Raw genomic sequence first — 18,846 nt, forward strand, 5'->3', positions numbered from 1 at the left:
CGGCGCGGCGCCGCCGGCTCATTGTGTCCGCCATCTTGGGGCGACACCGAGGCGAGACGCCGAGGCGAGTTTCAGCCGCCGCCGCCGCCGCCGCCGCCGCGGCGCGAGCATGCTGGGAAAAAAAAGGAGAGAGCGCAAGGGGGCGGGGCGGGAGCCCAGGCGCGAGGCCGGGCGGGGACTGGAGGTGACGTCACTCGCGTCGCCACGCCCCCCCCTCGGGGGGCGGGGAAAGTGCAGTCCAATGGCCGGAGGTTTTCCTGCCTCGCGTCCCCGCCCTCCTCCTCCTCCTGGAGGGGGCGGGGCCGTGCTGTGGTGGCGGGAACCGCGGCTTCCGGGTCGGTCTGTGGTGGTGGTGGTGGTGGTGGTGGTGGTGGTGCCTGAATTCACTGGAGGATTTTGGGGGGTGTTCTTCACTCCTTCGAATGGGTGGTGGTGGTGGAGGGGAGGGGACCGAGCGACGTTCTGGGTGAGTGCAGAATTTCAACCGTTTCCCACCCACTCTCCCCCCCCCCCCTCCGACCCCTCTCCACCCTGGGAGACTCAGGCGACTCCTTAGGCCGCAGGTACTGGAGGCTTGGTTGTTTTTTTGTTTTGGGGGGGGAAGGAGGGGGAGGTAAGGGACACCAGTTTAAGTGAGGTGGAGGGGGCGGGGGGAAGACAGGAATTCTTTATTAGGGTTATTATTTTGTGGGTGTTGGAGGTGGGGGGTGGGGGTGTGTGGGGTGGGGGGTGGGGGGGCAGATCCTGGGCCTGGAACTCACTTGTCTCTGAGCTTTTTCACTTGAGGCTAGCCTACTGAGTCACTGTTCTACTTCCAGCTTTTTTTTTTTTTTTTGCTGGTGAATTGGAGATAAGAGTCTCACAGATTTTCTCGCCCCCAGAGCTTTAAGCTTTCTCTAAAAACCACAACAGCCACAGAAACACCGACTTTAAATCTACAACCTTGTCAACTAATATTAAACGTATAACCCCATGCATTGGTTGCGTATTTTGCGTGTGTGCTCGTACTAGGGGCTTCAGTTTAGGGCTTTATCTTCAGGCTCCACCACTTCATCAACTCCAGCCACTTCAGGCTTTTTGCTTCAACCCCTTGGTGAGAAGAATCCCAGGATTCTCCACTTGCAACTTTGATCTTAAGATCTCAGCTTCCTGAGGAGCTAGGGTTACAGGTGTGAGCTATCAGCACCTGGCTTCTTCATGATTTTTTTTTTTTTTTGCCAGTCCTGGGGCTTGAACTCAGGACCTGGGCACTGTCCCTGAGCTGCTTTGGCTCAAGGCTAGCACTCTTACCACTTGAGCCACACACTACTTCTGACTTTTTCTGTTTATGTGGTACTGAGGAATCGAATCCAGGGCTTCATACGAGGCAAGCGCTTTACCACTGAGCCACATTCCAAGACCTCCATGAATTTTGTTTGTTTTGTTTTAATTGAGGATTGAACTCTGGGCCTGGGCGCTGTCCCTCAGCTCTTCATCACAAAGCTAGGGCTCTACCACTTGAGCCACAGCACCACTTCTGGTTTCCTGGTGGTTAACTGGAGATAAGAGGAGACAGAAGAACTTAATGACCAAAGCAGGTTTATTCAGAGCAAACCTGAAACAGCCATCTGCCACTGAAGTTGAGAAAGTGTCTCTGACAGGCTGATTTTAGGTATTACTTAGAAGGGAAAGTGAGGACAGAAGCAGGAGACCTGATATTTGTGATTTGGCTGCAGAGCCAGGGGACACAGATTAAGAGATGAAACTTGGTTGAGCAAAACCTAACCGCCGAAAAGTGGTTTTGCAAAATGGTGTTAGACTGGTCCTGATTTCATCAGGTGAGACTCAGGTTCTATCCCACACTGGAAACAAAATCTTTTTTTTTTTTTTTTTTGTCCTGGGGCCTAAACTCTGGGCCTGGACCCTGTCCCTGACCTCTTCTGGTCAAGGCAAGGTGCTCTACCACTTGAGCTACAGTGTCACTTCCGGTTTTCTGGTAGTTCATTGGACATAAGAATCTCAGGGACTTTCCTACCCAGGCTGGCCTTGAACCAAGATTCTCAGATTTCAGCCTCCTGAGTAGCTAGGATTATAGGCGTGAGCCACCACATCCAGGCTGGAAACAAAGCTTTTTTTTTTTGGCCAGTCCTGGGGCTTAAAACCAGGGCTGTCCCTGAGCTTCTTTTGCTCAAGACTAGTACACTACCACTTGAGCCACAGTGGCACTGCCTGCTTCTTCAGTGTATGTATACTGACAAATTGAATCTCGGGCTTTATGCATGTTAGGCAAGCACTCTACCACGAAGCCACATTCCCAGCCTCTGGAAACAAAATCTTAAGAAGAGCTAGGAGATATTTACTCATTTGGCTATAGGAAGATAGGAGTGATATTCAGATACCTACCTGCAAACCTTGAGCAGTAGTTTAAAAATAAAAAAAGGAGCCAGGCACTGGTGGCTCACGCCTATCATCCTAGCTACTCAGGAGAATGACATCTGAGGATCACGGTTCAAAGCCAGCCCAAGAAAGGAAAGTCTGTGAAACTCTATACCTCCAATAAACAACCAAAAAACCAGAAGTGGTGCTGTGGCCTAAGTGGTAGAGTGTTCACCTTGAGCTGAAGAGCTCAGGGACAGCGCCCAGGCCCACAGTGCAAGCCCCATGAACGACCAAAAAAAGAAAGAAAAAAAGGAAACACTAGGATCTTGCAAATAATTGGGAGTTGTATTTTTAATCCCTTCAGGTTAAGAGAGAACCAAGATTTTAGCAAAGTCTGGGTTGTAGTTGCTTCCTGACAGAGAACAGATGACTTCTGGTTACAATTTGTTCTGGAAATCTGGAAAAAGCTGGTTTCAATGCAACCTGAATGGATGGCAACTTTCCAAAGGAGAGTCCTTTGTGCTCCAGAGTGAGCCACAATACTTATTCCTTTCTCCCTGCAGTGTTGTGTGTGTTTGCATGTGCATGTATACCTCTGTGTGTGTGTGTGTGTGTGTGTGTGTGTGTGTTTGTGTATGTGTGTCTGAGTCCTGGGGCTTGAACTCAGGGCCTGGATGCTGTCCCTAAGCTTTTTTGCTCAAGGCTAGCACTCTACCACTTGAGCCACAGCTCCATTTCCAGATTTTTGGTGATTATAAGGAGATAAGAGTATAGACTTTCCTGCTGGGCTGGTTTCTAACTGTGATCCGCAGACCTCAAGCCTCCTGAGTAGCTAGGATTATAGGGGTGAGCCACCAATGCCTGACCTGTGGTATCTTTGTGTAAGAAACTAGAAAGAAGGATGTAGAGCCTGCTCTGAATCTTTTTTTTTTCTTCTGTTGGTCATAGGACTTGAACTCAGGGCCTGGGTGCTGTCCCTGAGCAATTTTGCTCAAGACTAGTGCTCTGCCTCAGTGCCACTTCCAGTCTTTCTGGTGGTTCCTTGGAAATAAGAGTCTCACAGGGACTTTTCACCCTGGGCTGGCTTCGAACCATGGTCCTCAGATCTCAGCATCCTGAGTTGATAGGATTACAGGTGTGAGCCACCAGTACCTGATTGCTTTGAATCTTTAGATGGGAACAAGGTGACCTATGCTGAACTGCTGGGTAAACTAAAGTTCCCTGTAGAGCTGTATTATCTAATATTGCAGATCGTGTAAACTTTTGTGGCTGACCAGAAATACTGAGGAAAGATGGAATGTTGTAGCTCAAGAGCCAAGAATGACTTCAGCTTTAATAACCGTTTACCTTAACTTTTGTATCTGATGTAACAGTGAAGATCAACTTCACAGAATTTGTTCAGCTCAGCAGATTTCTAGCTTTCTACTAACCCCAAAGCTAAGAATATTATAATATTAGAAAACTACTGAAGAGATTTCCCTGAGCCTGGTGTTTGCTAGTAGCTCACTCCTGTAATCCTAGCTACTTAGAAGGCTGAGATCAGAGGATAGCCATTTAAAGCCAGCCCCTGTTGGAAAGGTCGTAAAAGCCACCAACAAACTCCCAAACAAAACACAGGAAGGGGCCCTGTGGCTCAAGTGGTAGTGGGCTAGCCTTGAGCTCAGAGGCTTAGGGCCCTGAGTTCAAGCCCCACAATTGGCAAGTAGAACAACAACAAACGAGATAGATGGAGTTTGAATGACCCAGAATGGCATGGACTGTATTGCCTTACAAACAGTACCAGACTTCATTTTTTGTCTTTAAATTTTTTTTTTTTGTTATAAAGGGATGTATAGAGGAGTTACAATTACATAAGTCTGGTTGAAGCAGGATAGACAAAGGAAAAATAAGGTATGATCAACTTAGAGCAAATACAGGAGATACTCATTCTTTTGCTTCCCTTAAGATTAAGGGGCCAAAGTCATTTAGAGGAAAATGAGGCAGGATGAATTGAGCAAAATGAGACCTGATGAAGGCAACTCAGAAATTGGGTATTTAGAACCTTAGACTTGGCATCTTTATTTCAAAGAGAGACAACAGGATGCATTCCTTCCTGAGGGATGCATTTCTTGCCCCAAGAATGAACAACTGGTCTGGCAGGATGTATGCTGCCTCAAAACTTAAGCAATCTGGGCTGGGAAGTTGGCTCAGTGGTAGAGCGCTTGCCTTGTATGCCTGAGGCCCTGGGTTCGATTCCTTAGCACCACATAAGCAAAAAGCAAAAAACTGGAAATGGCGCTGTGGCTCAAGTGGTAGAGCGCTAGCCTTGAGCTGAAGAGCTGAGGGACAGTGCTCAGGCCCAGAGTACAGGCCCCACAAAAAAAAAACTTAAGCAATCTACCCAAAATGCAGATAACAGGAAGCCTTCCTTATCTCAAGGATAAGGATCTGTTTTATGGCAGGATGCTTTCTTACCTGGAAAGAATGCCCAAAGCATCCAGAAACTCAGTAACACCTTGGGGTAACGAGAGCAAAGATAAACACACAGTCTTGAAGTTAGACCCTAGAGTCCCTACATTTAAAGGGAAACTTCACTAATCCTCATCTGTGTTGGATGACCAGGTGTTGAGTGCATTTCTGTGTGTGTGTGTGTGTGTGTGTGTGTGTGTGTGTGTGTGTGTGTGTGTGTGTGTGTGTGTGTGTGTGTGTGTGTGTGTGTGTGTGTGTGTGTGTGTGTGTGTGTGTGTGTGTGTGTGTGTGTGTGTGTGTGTTTTGGACAGGGCCTGGGTGCTGTCCCTGAGAGCTCTTTTGCTCAAAGCAAAAGGGTACCACTTCCATGAGTACATTTCTTTTTGGATAATGTCACCTTTGTCTTTTCTTTTTGGCCAGTTCTGGGACTTGAACTCAGAGTCTGGGCGCTGTCCCTGAGCTTTTGCTCAAAGCTAGCACTCTACCACTTGAGCCAAAGCACCATTTCTGGCTTTTTCTTTGTATGTGGTACTGAGGAATTGAACCCAAGGGCCTCATGCATGCTAGGCAAGCACTCTACCACTGAGCCACCTTCCCAGCCCTCATTAAAGATTTTACATTTCAGGGGCTGGGAAGGTGGCTCAGTGGTAGAGCGCTTGCCTTGCATGCTCGAGGCCCTGGGTTCGATTCCTCAGCACCACATAAGCAAAAAGAAAAAAGCCAGAAGTGGTGCTGTGGCTCAAGTGGTAGAGCGCTAGCCTTGAGCTGAAGAGCTGAGGGACAGTGCCTAGGCTCAGAGTTCAGGCCCCACAACCGGACCCAAAAAAAAAAAAAAGATTTTACATTTCAGGTTACAGAGTTTAAAATGCAATACATAGAAAGCAATCTTTTTTTTTTTTTTTTTGAGACAGTCTTTTTGTTGTTGTTGGTCATAGGTCTTGAACTCTGGGTCTGGGTACTGTCCAGGAACTCACTTGAGCCATAGCGTCACTTCTGGTTTTCTGGTGGTTAACTAGAAATAAGAGTCTCACCTCCAACTTTCCTGCCTGGGCTGGCTTTGAACCATGATCCTCAGATCTCTGCCTCCAGAGTAGCTAGGATTTCAGGCCTGGCTGAGACAGTCTTTTAAGTAGTCTCCTTTGACATCCTCAGATCTCAGCCTAGTAATGGGATTATAGATTTGCAATCCCAAACCGGATAACTGATCTAATGTAGAAAGCTCCCCAACAGATTGTAATTGCTGGCATTAAGTTTGTGACCTTGAGGCCCCGAGGCAAAGGCTTCCAGGCAGTTTGGTTAACTTCTGGGTAGAGCCTTGAAACAACTAAAATTAGGTGACTGTGACTGTGTGGGTGTGGGTGTGGGTGCTGGGGCTTGAACCAGGGCCTGAGGGTGCTTTCCCAGGGCTTTTTTTGTTGTTGTTCTTGTGCTAGTCCTGTACTTGAGCCACACTTCCACTTCCTGTTTTTTGCTGATTAATTGGAAATAAGAGTCGTCTGGACTTTTTTCTGTTGGCTTTGTACCACTTTTTGGTGTGTATCTGAATGTTTGTACTCCATGGTAGAGCATTTAAAGCTCCTAGGTTCTACCCACGTAGTAAAAACAACCACAAATCAGAGAAAATTGATAAAGAGAAAAAGCAGGCTATTGGGAACACTATTTTTTGTTGTTGTTGGTCGTGGGGCTCGAATTCTGGGCCTGGGCGCTGTCCCTCAGCTCTTCAGCCCAAGGTGAGCACTCTACCACTTAAGCCACAGCGCCACTTCTGGTTTTCTGATGGCTCATTGGAGATAAGAGCCTCACTGACTTTCCTGCCCTGGCTACCTTGGAAACCTGATCCTCAGATCTCAGCCTCCCGAGTAGCTAGGATGACAGACAGACGTGAGCCACCAGAGCCACGGTCACTTTGTATCTCAGTGTTTCAACACACCACAGAGACCCGTGGCACACCTGACAAATTGATTTGCTAAATGAATGCTTCCTTTTGCTTCCTACTAAGGAAGTAAAGGTGCTATCCCAGGCTGTGTAGCCCCCATAACATCTCGCATCCATTTGAAACTGTGTTCCCTTCTATGGAGTTAGAAGGCAACTCCAGCAATGGCTTTTATTCACACACACACACACACACACACACTACTGTTATAATTTGCATTGTTGATAACTGAACCCAGAGCTGTTTAAATACCAGGAAAGAGCTCTCCAGCCCATTTTAACCCGCCCCCCCACCTAGATTTTTAATTAATTTTTTTTTCTTTTGGTGCTACTGGTGTTGGAAATTTCAAGGGGCTTTGGTTGGCTAGTCAGGTGCTCGGTTGCTCACAAGCTCCTTGAACCAATCTTATTTTAATGATAAAGACTCAGTGGTTCTGAGAAGTTGTCACTTTCTCAAGGTCAAACAACCTGGAGGAACTAGAGATTCCAGTAACAGTACTTTCTTCTCTGCTACACTTGTATCCTGGGCTGAGAGTAAATAACCATTCATTGTTAACAAAGTCCATTGTGGGACTTACAATGCCTTTTTGTTCTGGAAGGGTGTGACGGATTTTCCCACTCAACCTGGAAAGCTCTGGGGTTGGAGGAGTTGTCTTGAGGCCAAGGATCTTCCTGGGTCCTCCTGCCAGTGGCTTTATCTCTTAAAACCACAAAAAAATAAAATAATATTTCCAAAGGTTTTCAAGCCTTTTCACACAGTGCCACCTACAGTCTCCTTCCCAAGGATTCCAAATCTACCTTTCCCAAAATGCCACTAGGCATATAATGGCTGTGTATGACTGTGTGGAGGACTTTTTTCCTTATCTGTGTGTGTGTGCATTTGTGTGTTGCATGCATGCCTATCCTGGGTTTTGAACTCATGGCCTATGTGCTGTTCCTGGACTTTTTTTTTTTTAATTGGTTATGGGGCTTGAACTCTGGGCTTGGAGGGCTGTCCCTCAGCTCTTCAGCTCAAGGCAAGTGCTCTACCACTTGAGCCACAGCACCACTTTCCGTTTTTTTTGGAGGTTAATTGGAAATAAGAATTATGGTCTTTCCTGCCTGGGCTGTTTTGAACTTTGGTCCTCAGATCTCAGCCTCTTGAGTAACTGGGATTATAGGCTGGAGCCAAAGGCTTTTCCTTATCTCCTTGACAATTCATTAGACAACTATTAATAAGCCATTTACTTTGTTAGGAATTATAAGTAATGTAGAGATGATTAAATGTAGAGGCCAAGGTTGGGCTAATGTAAATACTTTTTTTTTTTTTTTATGGTAGAGGCTTCAGCCCCAATGAGGTTTATTATGTGTAGAGGTTCTGAGACCACTTCTCAGTGGATACTGATGTCTAGGGATCACTGTATTCTGCTCTAGTGGCACATCATTTTCTTGTCTGGTCACACCTGAGCTGCTTCCAGGAGAGTGACTTAACATTCTACCACAATGCCTACCTGTACTCTCTTAACTGAGTGACCTGCACCTCTCCATTCTTCCACAGAAGTAGCCAGAACTTTAAAGTCCTTACCCTGAATTATAAGACTTTCTCTTCCTTTCTTTTCAATTTATTAGCTCAACTTTTGTTCCCCCTACATCCTCCTCTATTAAAATATCCTCTTATAACACACACACACACACACACACACACAGAATGGTGGTAGATGTGGCAACTGACACACACACACACACACACACACAGAATGGTGGTTTGGAGACCTGAGGAGAGATGTGGCAACTGCCAAAGCGGGCAGGTGAGGTAAAAATAAGTTTGAATAAGATATCTAGGAAATCCAATCTCTGATCTGTGATACAACAACTACCCTAGGCTCCATCAGTAAAAGCAAAGTATTCTTTCTAGGTATACTGGTGAACACCTGAAGTCCTAGTTTTTCCTTTTTTTTTTTTTTTGTTGGCCATAGGGTTTGAACCCAGGGCCTGGGTGCTGTCCCTGAGCTCTTTGCTCAAGCATTCTACCACTTTGAGCTACAGTGCCACTTGAGGTTTCCTGGTGGTTAACTGGAGATGTCTCATGGACTTTCCTTGTGGCTTTGAACCACGATCCTCATATCTCAGCCTCTTGAGTAAGTAGATAGGATTACAGGCATGAGCCATAGGCAACCAGCTTAGTCTTAGCATTTTAAGAGGCTGAGGCGAGGGGGATTGTAAGTTTGAGGACAGTCTGGTTTACAAAGTGAGAACCTGTCTCAATAAATACATGAAATAAACAAACCAAAAATCCCTCCTCATCCAAAAACCCAAAAAAACCCACAAGCCAAGCGTCGCCTTTTGTGGGTTTGGGGGGAGTCAAAAACCTGAGTTATGATTGTAGGAAGACAGCAGCGCTGTTCAAGGTGGGCACAGGCGAGAACAGATACGGAGACGGTGAGGAAGACCTGTGGGTTATTTTTTTTCACCCAGTTGGAAGATCAAGGAACAGGAATTTCTGGCAGAGTCAAGAGGTGGATTTGGGGGTGGGGGGAAGGGGGGGGCTGGGAAGGTGGCTCAGTGGTAGAGCGCTTGCCTTGCATGCCTGAGGCCCTGGGTTTAATTCCTCAGCACCACAAAAGCAGGAAAGAAGAGCGTGAGATGGGAGGAGCGAGGACACTGAAGCTGTGGCTCGCTCAGGATGTATTAAAAACGACAGCATCCCACGGGAAGCAGCGGGCCACTGCGATCCGGGGAGACTCCCAGGCTCCGATCTCCACGTCGGCCTCTCCCGGCCCCGCCCCGCTCCACTTCCGGGGGCTGGCTGCCCGAGGGCACTTCCGGTCTGCGGTACTTCCGGTTCCCCGGCGGCGTGGGAAGCCCGGAACTTCCGGAGAGTCGCTGTCGTTGCAGCGGGCGAGTCTGCGTCGGGAAGGAGCCTCAGGACCCCCCCCCCCCTCCGGGGGAACCATTCTGAGCCCAGGAGACAACAGAAAAGGTTCTCTCTCGCGTCTGCGGGCACACCTCGGCGGCCATCCCTCCGAAGAAGACGCGAGGGCGGAGCCTGGCGCGGCGTCACTTCCGGGCGTGTTCGGGGAAGGCGTGTCCGGAAGTGAGGTCATCCGGGAGCGCCGCGCTGGGGAGTGCGAGGAGGAGTCGGCACTTGGCTGCTGCTTTCTCGTTTTTTCCCCCCACCTGACACAGCGGAGGGAACTGGAGGAAATCCGGTCTGGTGACAGAGTTGGGGGACTTAGGGAGATGAAAGGAAGGTGGCTCAGTGGTAGAGCGCTTGCCTCGCATGCATGAGGCCCTGGGTTCGATTCCCCAGCACCACAGAAGCAGAAAAGGCCAGAAGTGGCGCTGTGGCTCAAGTGGTAGAGCGCCAGTCTTGAGCTGAAGAGCTGAGGGACAGCGCCCAGGCCCAGAGTTCAGGCCCCACGACCAAACAAACAAACAAAAAAAATACCCACCCAGTTACGTTGGAATTTGAGATCATCCATAAGCCAAGTAGAGACCTGGCATACCGATAACAAAAAAGGTACTTAGCTGAAATTCAAATTTAACTGGACGCCCTGGAATTTCATCCCAACCCTGAGTGTCCCTTCTGCCCTAGAACAAGATTGGGTCATCTGGGAAATAGGTACAAAGTTCGGTTGGGCTATGTGCCCTTAGCTCTAATAAACAAGCCCTGGAGATCCTCCTGGCTAAAGCGAGCGCCCCCCCCCCCCCCATGGCGGTGTCTTCTGGGTGACCTTTCAGCAGTTGTTGGGCAGGGCTAGGCTTTTAGAGGAAAGCAGAGATCCAGTGGGCTTAAAACCGCCCATGTCTGAGAGTTGCTAGTATTCTGGGTGTGAGAAACTGATGTTTGATGTTTAAGTGCTCTGTCACAGACGCGCATACCCAACTAGTGAGAGAGCACTAGGCTCAGTTTCATTCCACATCTTCTCATTCTGGGTACCTGCCCCAGTGAGAGAAATGGAGATTCCCTAACCACTCACATCTAGTTACTTGAGAGACAGAGATAGGGAAGGATGCTTACAGTTCCAGGCCAGGGCAGGCAGAGAAGTTCCCTTTTTTTTATTTTGGGTCCGGTCGTGGGGCCTGAACTCTGGGCCTGGGCTCTGTCCCTCAGCTCTTCAGCTCAAGGCTAGCACTCTACCACTTGAGCCACAGTGCCACTTCCGGCTTTTTTTTTTCCCTGCTTATGTGGTGCTGAGGAATCGAACCCAGGGCCTCAAGCATGCAAGGCAAGTGCTCTACTACTGAGCCACCTTCCCAGCCCGAAGTTCCCTTTCTTAACTGCTAGGTGCACACCATCACATTAAGCGTTCATCTTAGTTTGCGGAGGGGAGGCTGAGATCTGAATGGCTGCAATTTTTTGCCAACCCATATTGAAAAGTCTGAAAGACTCCATCTAAAGTGAAACTGAGGTTGTTTGTTCACACCTGTTACCCCAGGTACTGTGATGGGAAGCCTAAAATAGTCATTTCAGGGTCCAGGGTGTGCCTGGGAAGGAAGTGAGGTACATTGCAAAGGGCTGGAGATATGGCACAGTGGAGCTCCTGCCTTCCAAGTGTGAGGCCCTGAGTTCAAACCCAGGACCTTAAAGGGGGGGGTGCGGAGGGAGAGTGCACTATAAACCCACTTCTCAGCCTCCTTCCCCTGCCTCATCCACACTCGCTGATACAATTAGTTTGCAGCATTAATGGTAGGCATTGGTAAAATAGATGCCTTTTAGGGCTGGGAAGGTGGCTTAGTGGTAGAGTGCTTACCTATATCATGCGGAAGCCACTTCCTCAGTACGACATACACAGAAAAAGGTAGAAGTGGTGCTGTGGCTCAAGTGGTAGAGTGCTTGCCTTGAGCACAGAGAGGCTGAGGGACAGAGCCCAAGACCTGAGTTCTAGCCCCAGGACTGGCAAAAATAAAATAAATAGATGCCTTTTTAGGGAGTAGTGTTTAGCTCAGTGGTAGAGTGGGAGAAACATGGGAGAAAGCTCTTGGTTCAAGCCTTAGCATCCCCCCCCACACCCCCTTTTTAAAAACTTATTTATTTGCCAGTCCTGGGGCTTGAACTCAGGGTCAGAGCATTGTTCCTGAGCTTCTTTTGCTCAAGGCTACCACTCTACCACTTGAGCCACAGTGCTAGTTCTGGCTTTTTCTGTGTATGTGGTACTGAGGAATCGAATCCAAGACTTCATGCATGCTTGGTAAGCACTCTACCACTGAGCCACGTTCCCAACCCCATTCTCCCCCCCCCCTTTATAAATGAACATTTGTGGCCTTATTTTCCCCAAAGCCCGAAGCTTCTCAAGTATTTACTTTGCCCAGTGGGGTAAATGACTATCTGGGCTAAGTTATGGGAGTCTGGACCAGCCATTGGCTTTTCTCCACTGTGGGTGGGTATGACTGAGGACTTGTTTTGCTCTCCCAGAGTCAAAAGCGGTGTTCTTGGCAAGAGTGGGCCTGGCCCACTATGTGGGTAGAAGGGCGTTCTTTACTCCCTGATGTAGATCGAGCCCCATAGCACATGGCCTCTTGCATGCATGCAGTACCTGGAGACTTCGCTAAAGTTCCCAGCCCTCCAACAACAGCTTTAACTCTCAAAGAATTCAAGTTGGTTGCTACTTTGGATTTGTCCCCGGGCCTCTGAATTAAAGTTGGTTGCTACTTTGGATTTGTACCCAGGCCTCTTGCTGATCTGAGCTGGCCATGTGTCTTATACAGTCTCCTAACAGAGACCCAGTTATTCCCAGCCCAGTTAGAGCAGGCTGGAGGCCAGTGGGCTGGAGGTTAGTGAGTAAGACAACCAACAACCTCCTGGCAGCAGAAATGGAAAGGAGGGCAGGTAGGAGTTCCTGCTAGAAAGGGGCATGACCACTGGGCGAGGACTCAGAACTGCTGGCCGGTGGAAAAGGTGTGTGGGGTGGGAACCCACAGGTAAGAATCGTTCCCTGGGTGAATGATTAACTCCCAGCCCAAGAAAGTGACCTAGGGAGGAGGGTCCAGTTCATAGGAACTTTGGACTTGGGGTGTAATGTCCGGGGGGGGGGGAGACCAGTGTGTGGTCTGCAGAAGAGGAGGACTTGGCCGGGTGGCAGGGCTCCTAGGATTGGCAGGAGATCAGGTAGCTGTGGGCGTCAGGAAGTCTCCTGGAACTATCAGATGGTCCATTCTGGCAGCCGTGGCTGTGGCGTCTGAGCCCTCAGGGGTGGCTACGAGGGGGGCCCTCTTCTCTCTGGCCTCATTCTTGCTCTTTTTTTTTTTTTCCTCCCCTCTTAGGCAGCTATGGGTGTAAGGTGGTGCTGAGCACAAAGGGGCCATGGCTGCAGCCCTGCAGGTCCTGCCCTGTGCAGTCCGAGCCTCCTCACGTCCTTTCTCCTGGAGGGCTCCAGCGGCTCGGCTGGCCAGTGGCATGGCCTTGGCAGAGCATGCGCGACAAGTGTTTGACAGTGCCGTGGGAGCCGTGCAGCCGGGCCCCATGCTGCACAGGGCGTTGGCCTTGGAGCCCGGTGGCCAACAGCTGAAGGTGCGGGACCGGAGCTTTCAACTGAAGCAAAACCTCTACCTGGTGGGCTTCGGCAAGGCTGTGCTGGGCATGGCGGCGGCAGCCGAGGAGCTCCTGGGCCAGCATCTCGTGCAGGGTGTGATCAGCGTCCCCAAGGGGATCCGTGCTGCTATGGAACAGGCCGGCAAGCAGTAAGAAGCTGTGGGGTGGAGAGGTGGGGTGGGGGGTGCTGCTCCCCACTGTCTATTGGAAGGAAAATAGCTCAGATCACCTAAGCTAGACTGCAGGCCTCATCCCTACCACTAGTCTTCCTTTGCTCCTGGGTCTGACCTTCCACCCTTTCTGGGTGGGTGTCAGTGGCACCCTTGTTTATGCCTTTATACCCCCTTAGGAAATCAGGTGGGGTGGGGCTGGGAATGTGGTTTCTTGCTAGAGTGCTCACCAAGCATGCATGAAGCACTGAGTTCGGTTCCTCAGTACGACATAAACAGGAAAAGCCGGAAGTGGCGCTGTGGCTCAAGTGGTAGAGTGCTAGCCTTGAGTACAGAGAGGCTCAGGGACAGTGCCCAGGCCCTGAGTTCAAGCCCCAGGACTGGCAAAAAAAAAAAAAAAAAAATCAGGCTAGGCGCTGGTGACTCACGCCTGCAATCCTAGCTACTCAGGAGGCTGAAACCTGAGGATCTCAGTTCAGAGCCAGCCCAGGCAGGAAAGTCCGTGAGACTCGTATCTCCAATAAACCACCAGAAAACCGGAAGTGACGCTGTGGCGGTAGAGCGTTCGCCTAGAGCTGAAGAGCTGAGGCACAGCGCCCTGGCCCATGACTGACAAAAACACAAAAATCAGGTGAGAGGAGAGGTGTCCACCCTCTCTCTTATTCAGTTTGCTTCCTCCTCAGGGAGATGTTGTTGAAGCCACACAGCCATATCCAAGTCTTCGAGGGGGCTGAGGACAACCTGCCAGACCGTGATGCCCTGCGAGCTGCGCTGGCCATCCGGCAGCTGGCCGAGGGACTCACTGCCCACGACCTGCTGCTGGTGCTCATCTCAGGTTTGGATGCCAGATTTGGCTCAGGGCAGCTGGCAAGGGGGGGGTTGCTCCAAGTACCAGGTTATTCAGTGATTGGTCCATGCTCCCAGGTTAAAGTTGGCATCAGACATAGGGGAGGCGGTGAGGAACTTAGATGGTACTATCTGTGGCTTTGGGCTCCCCTCAAATTGATCTTGTTAGCTGGGTCATCCTAGCTACTCAGGAGGCTGAGATCTGAGAATCACAGTTCAAAGCCGGCCTGGGAAGGAATGAATGTCCATGAGACCTTTATGTCCAAGGATCCACCAGAAAACCGGAAGTGGTGCTGTGGCTCAAGTGGTAGAGCGCATGTCTTGAGCTGAAGAGCTGAGGGACAGCGCCCAGGCCCAGAGTTCAAGCCCCGCGACCGACCAAAAAAAAAAAAAAAGTTGCTGGGTAGAAAATGTCACTGCTTTTGGTGTTGTCTGCACAAATGTTATCCAGGGCGGGCACTCCCACGGAACCTTCTCCTAGGTCCTCTATCATTTCTCCCTGCTCTGAACCCTGTTCCAAGCTCATTAGGATTGGTTAGTTCTTCTTGTGGCTGCTAGGATCTGGGATACCCCAGGGCAAGCAAGCAGCCTCTCGTGGCTAGGGCATGGTGACTGTGAACACTCACTTTACATCCGCACGGGGGCGCTCAAGCCCCATCTTCCTTCACGGGTTTGTCTGCCATTGTCCACCCGGTTCCTGGATTGGGATGTGCCCCCCCCTCAACCTGAGACCCTCACTAACTCCGCAGGTGGGGGCTCGGCCCTGCTGCCTGCCCCCATCCCCCCCGTCACACTGGAGGAGAAGCAGACGCTCACCAAGCTGCTGGCAGCCCGCGGAGCCACCATCCAGGAACTGAACACCATCCGGAAGGCCCTGTCCCAGCTCAAGGGTGGAGGGCTGGCTCAGGCCGCCTACCCTGCTCAGGTAAACCCATCGCTTCTTCCCCTCACAGCCCTGGGCTCCCCATGTGTGGCAGGGAGAAGGCAGCCTAGACCAGAGTTCAGGCTGACGGTGGCCTGGTGTGAGATTCACTGTGGGGAGGGGGGGGTCCTTGAGAGAGGAGAGGAGGGGGTTCTCCTGGCCAGATATTTTTTTGGGGGGTCTTGAACTCTGGGCCTGGGCGCTGTCCCTCAGCTCTTCAGCTCAAGGCGAGCGCTCTACCAGTTGAGCCACAGCGCCACTTCCGCTTTTCTGGTGGTTCCTTGGAGATCAGACTCTCATGGACTTTCCTGCCCAGGCTGGCTTTGAACCGCAATCCTCAGATCTCAGCCTCCTGAGTAGCTAGGATGACAGGCGTGAGCCACCGGCACCCGGCCTCCTAGCCAGATGTTGAGTGAGCCTACCTGAGTGTGGTAACTAGATAGGGATGGAGGCGTGGCTCAGGCGGTAGGGTGCCTACCTAGCAGATGCAAGGTCCTGAATTCAAACCCAAGTCATACCAAACAATAAGTGAAGTGGTTAAGGATATATACTGAGTGCTGGATGCCCAGGGTCTGGGGAACAAGGAAAGAGGTGGACCAAGCCTGAGCCTGTACCTCGTGTCCCCCCTCCTCACCCCCCTAGGTGGTGAGCCTGATCCTGTCTGACGTGGTTGGGGACCCTGTGGAGGTGATCGCCAGTGGCCCTACTGTGGCCAGCGCCCACAACGTACAAGATTGCCTGCACATCCTCAATCGCTACGGCCTCCGTGCCGCCCTGCCGCGTTCCGTGAAGACTGTGCTAGCTCGGGCCGACTCAGACCCCCGGGGACCACACGCCTGCGGCCACGTGCTCAACGTGATCATCGGCTCGAACGTGCTGGCGCTGGCCGAGGCTCAAAAGCAGGCCGAGGCCCTGGGTTACCGGGCGGCGGTGCTGAGCACATGCCTGCAGGGTGATGTGAGGCTGCTGGCCCGCTTCTACGGGCTGCTGGCCCGCGTGGCTGCAGCCCGCCTCATCCCCTCCACCACGGCTGGAGCCGACGACGAGGACGAGGAGGAGGGCAGGCTGCACAAGCTGGCCGCCGAGCTGCAGCTTCCCGACCTGCAGCTGGAGGAGGCTCTGGGGGCTGTGATGGAGACGAGAGGCCCCGTGTGCCTGCTGGCGGGAGGAGAGCCCACGGTGCAGCTGCAGGGCTCGGGCAGGGGCGGCCGGAACCAGGAGCTGGCCATGCTTGTTGGAGCAGAGCTGGGGAGGCAGCCGCTAGGGCCCGTGGAGGCGCTGTTTCTGAGCGGCGGCACCGACGGGCGAGATGGGCCCACCGAGGCCGCTGGTGCGTGGGTCATGCCGGAGCTCTGCAGCCAGGCCGCTGCCCAAGGCTTGGACATGGCCACCTTCTTAGCCCACAACGATTCACACACCTTCTTCTGCCACCTCCAGGGCGGCTCACACCTGCTGTACACAGGGATGACAGGTACCAACGTGATGGACGTCCACCTGCTGTTTCTGCGGCCTCAGTGACAGCACGAGGCTGTGTGGTAGGAATCACACCCTAGCCGGGCGCCGGTGGCTCTCGCCTGTCATCCTAGCCACTCAGGAGGCTGAGATCTGAGGATCGCAGCTCAAAGCCAGCCCGGGTAGGAAACTCCGTGAGACTCTTTTATCTCCAATTAAAAACCAAAAACACCAGAAAACCGGAAGTGGCGCTGTTGGCTCAAGGGGTAGAGCGCTCACGTTGAGCTGAAGAACTGAGGGACAGCGCCCAGGCCCAGAGTTCAAGCCCCACGACTGACCAAAACAAACAAACAAAGAATTACATACACTGATGAGGCATAGACCCAAGGGCAGGGCCTTAGGGAAGGCAAACGTGGTCCCTTAGGGCCTGGCCAGGGTTTCCAACCCCTCTGCTCAGCCTTGGGTGCTTGGTTGTCTTCTTGTCCCATCCCACTCATGTCTTGCCATCACCTACGTTGGAAGATGGGGAACTGTCTTCCACGCCTAGCACTGGAGTGGTTGCAGGGCCCCCCGAGGACCAGAACCAGCCCCTAGGACTATTTTCTCCCTTCTTCCCTCTCACCACCCTCCCCTGGCCTGTCTCCTCTGCGGTGTGATGCTAGGAAGACTGAAAATATATGAAGGACCGTACTGTGGGCGTACCCTCCGCTGGGGACCCATTTCACTGAAATGGCACTCCGAAGCCAGGCACTGGTGGCTCACGCCTGTAACCAGAAGGCTGCGATCTGAGGATCATTTTATAAAGCCAGCCTGCGGCAGGAAAAGGCCTTGAGATTCTTTTTATCTCCAACGAACCAGGCAAAAGCCAGAAGTGGAGCTGTGGCTCAAGCGGTAGAGGGGCCACCTTGAGTGAAAAAGCTTAAGGGAGGGCGCCCAGATCCTGAGTTCAAGTCCCAGTGCTTCTCCATAAATAAATAAAACAAAACAAATAGCAATCAGTGCCTGTCTGTCTGGATCGTGGGAGGTTGTCAGGCTCCCAGCATGCTCTGTGGGTGAGTAGAGACCCACGGAGGTCAGGCCTGTGGACTGCTTCTGCCCTAACCAGGTTTTTTGTTTTGTTTTGTTTTGGGTCCAGTTGTGGGGCCTGAACTCTGGGCCTGGGCACTGTCCCTCAGCTCTTCAGCTCAAGGCTAGCGTTCTACCACTTGAGCCACAGCGCCACTTCCGGCTTTTTTTCTTTCTGCTTATGTGGTGCTGAGGAATCGAACCCAGGGCCTCATGCATGCAAGGCAAGCGCTCTACCACTGAGCTACCTTCTCAGCCCTTTTTTTTTTTTTTTTTTTTTTTTTGCCAATCCTGGGGCTTGAACTCAGGGCCTGGGTCCTGTCCCTGAGCTGCTTTTGCTCAAGGCTAGCACTCTAGCCCTGAGCCACAGCACCACCTCTGGCTTTTTCTGTGTACGTGATCCTAAGGAATGGAACCCAGGGCTTCGTGCGTGCTAGGCGAGCACTCCTTGGATAACCCTTCTTCACTTTGGTTATGCTGAAATCTGCCTCATCGTCTAGTCCTCTGGACTCCTCCAGGCCACAAGATTCTTTTTTTTTTTTTTTTTCTGTGCCAACTCTTCCAGAACATAGCTCAGATCTGGTGCTAGCCAGGAAATTCCAGTACTAAGTAGTGAGTCAGGACAATGAAAGAGTTGGGCATTGATGGGCTCATGCCTGTAATCCCAGCTACTCAGGAGACTGAGCCCAGCCTGGGCAGGAAAGTCTGTGAGACTCTGATCTCCAATAAACCACCAGAAAACTGGAAGTGGCGCTGTGGCTCAAGTGGTAGAGCACTTAGTGGGGCTGTGGCTCAAGTGATAGAGCATCAACTTTGAACAAAAAAAGATCAGGGACGGTGATCAGGCCCTGAGTTCAAGCTCTAATACTGGTGGGCGTGCATACAGACACACACACACACACACACACACACACACAGAGGCAAACGGAGAGGAGGGCAGCAGCAGAATGCCTCCTGAGCCTTGGCTAGCAGCCGCTGTCTGACTCCCCTAGAACCCTCCTGCTCAATACAAATGTCCTTGGTGTCCGCCGGCTATCCTTACCGTGCGCCACGGCTCCAATCCCTATATGAGTGAGCAGCAGAATCACATAGGAATAAAAAGCCATAGAGAACAGTGAGGCATGGGACTGTTCCCGTAGGCC

The 18,846-nt window shown here is 51.3% G+C and overlaps 1 protein-coding gene across 7 annotated transcripts; it reads left to right on the plus strand.

The window, feature by feature from the left end:
- Positions 1-9,574: 9,574 nt before the first annotated feature.
- LOC138815966 (glycerate kinase-like) lies at positions 9,575-17,628 on the plus strand. 7 transcript variants are annotated; one of them, XM_070005389.1, is made up of 5 exons: positions 9,575-9,697; positions 12,982-13,398; positions 14,103-14,254; positions 15,015-15,190; positions 15,830-17,628. In XM_070005389.1, the coding sequence occupies exons 2-5, from the start codon at positions 13,022-13,024 to the stop codon at positions 16,703-16,705; spliced, it is 1,581 nt and encodes a 526-aa protein (XP_069861490.1). In that variant the 5' UTR covers positions 9,575-9,697; positions 12,982-13,021; the 3' UTR covers positions 16,706-17,628. The 7 variants fall into 7 exon arrangements, with proteins under 7 accessions (XP_069861490.1, XP_069861491.1, XP_069861493.1 ...); XM_070005390.1 differs by lacking the exon at positions 9,575-9,697 and adding an exon at positions 9,748-10,237; XM_070005392.1 differs by lacking the exon at positions 9,575-9,697 and adding an exon at positions 10,979-11,909.
- Positions 17,629-18,846: the final 1,218 nt, after the last annotated feature.

The sequence above is a fragment of the Dipodomys merriami genome, unplaced genomic scaffold, assembly GCF_024711535.1.
Source record: "Dipodomys merriami isolate MVZ:Mamm:240054 unplaced genomic scaffold, mDipMer1.0.p SCAF_68, whole genome shotgun sequence".
NCBI classification, from domain to species: domain Eukaryota; kingdom Metazoa; phylum Chordata; class Mammalia; order Rodentia; family Heteromyidae; genus Dipodomys; species Dipodomys merriami.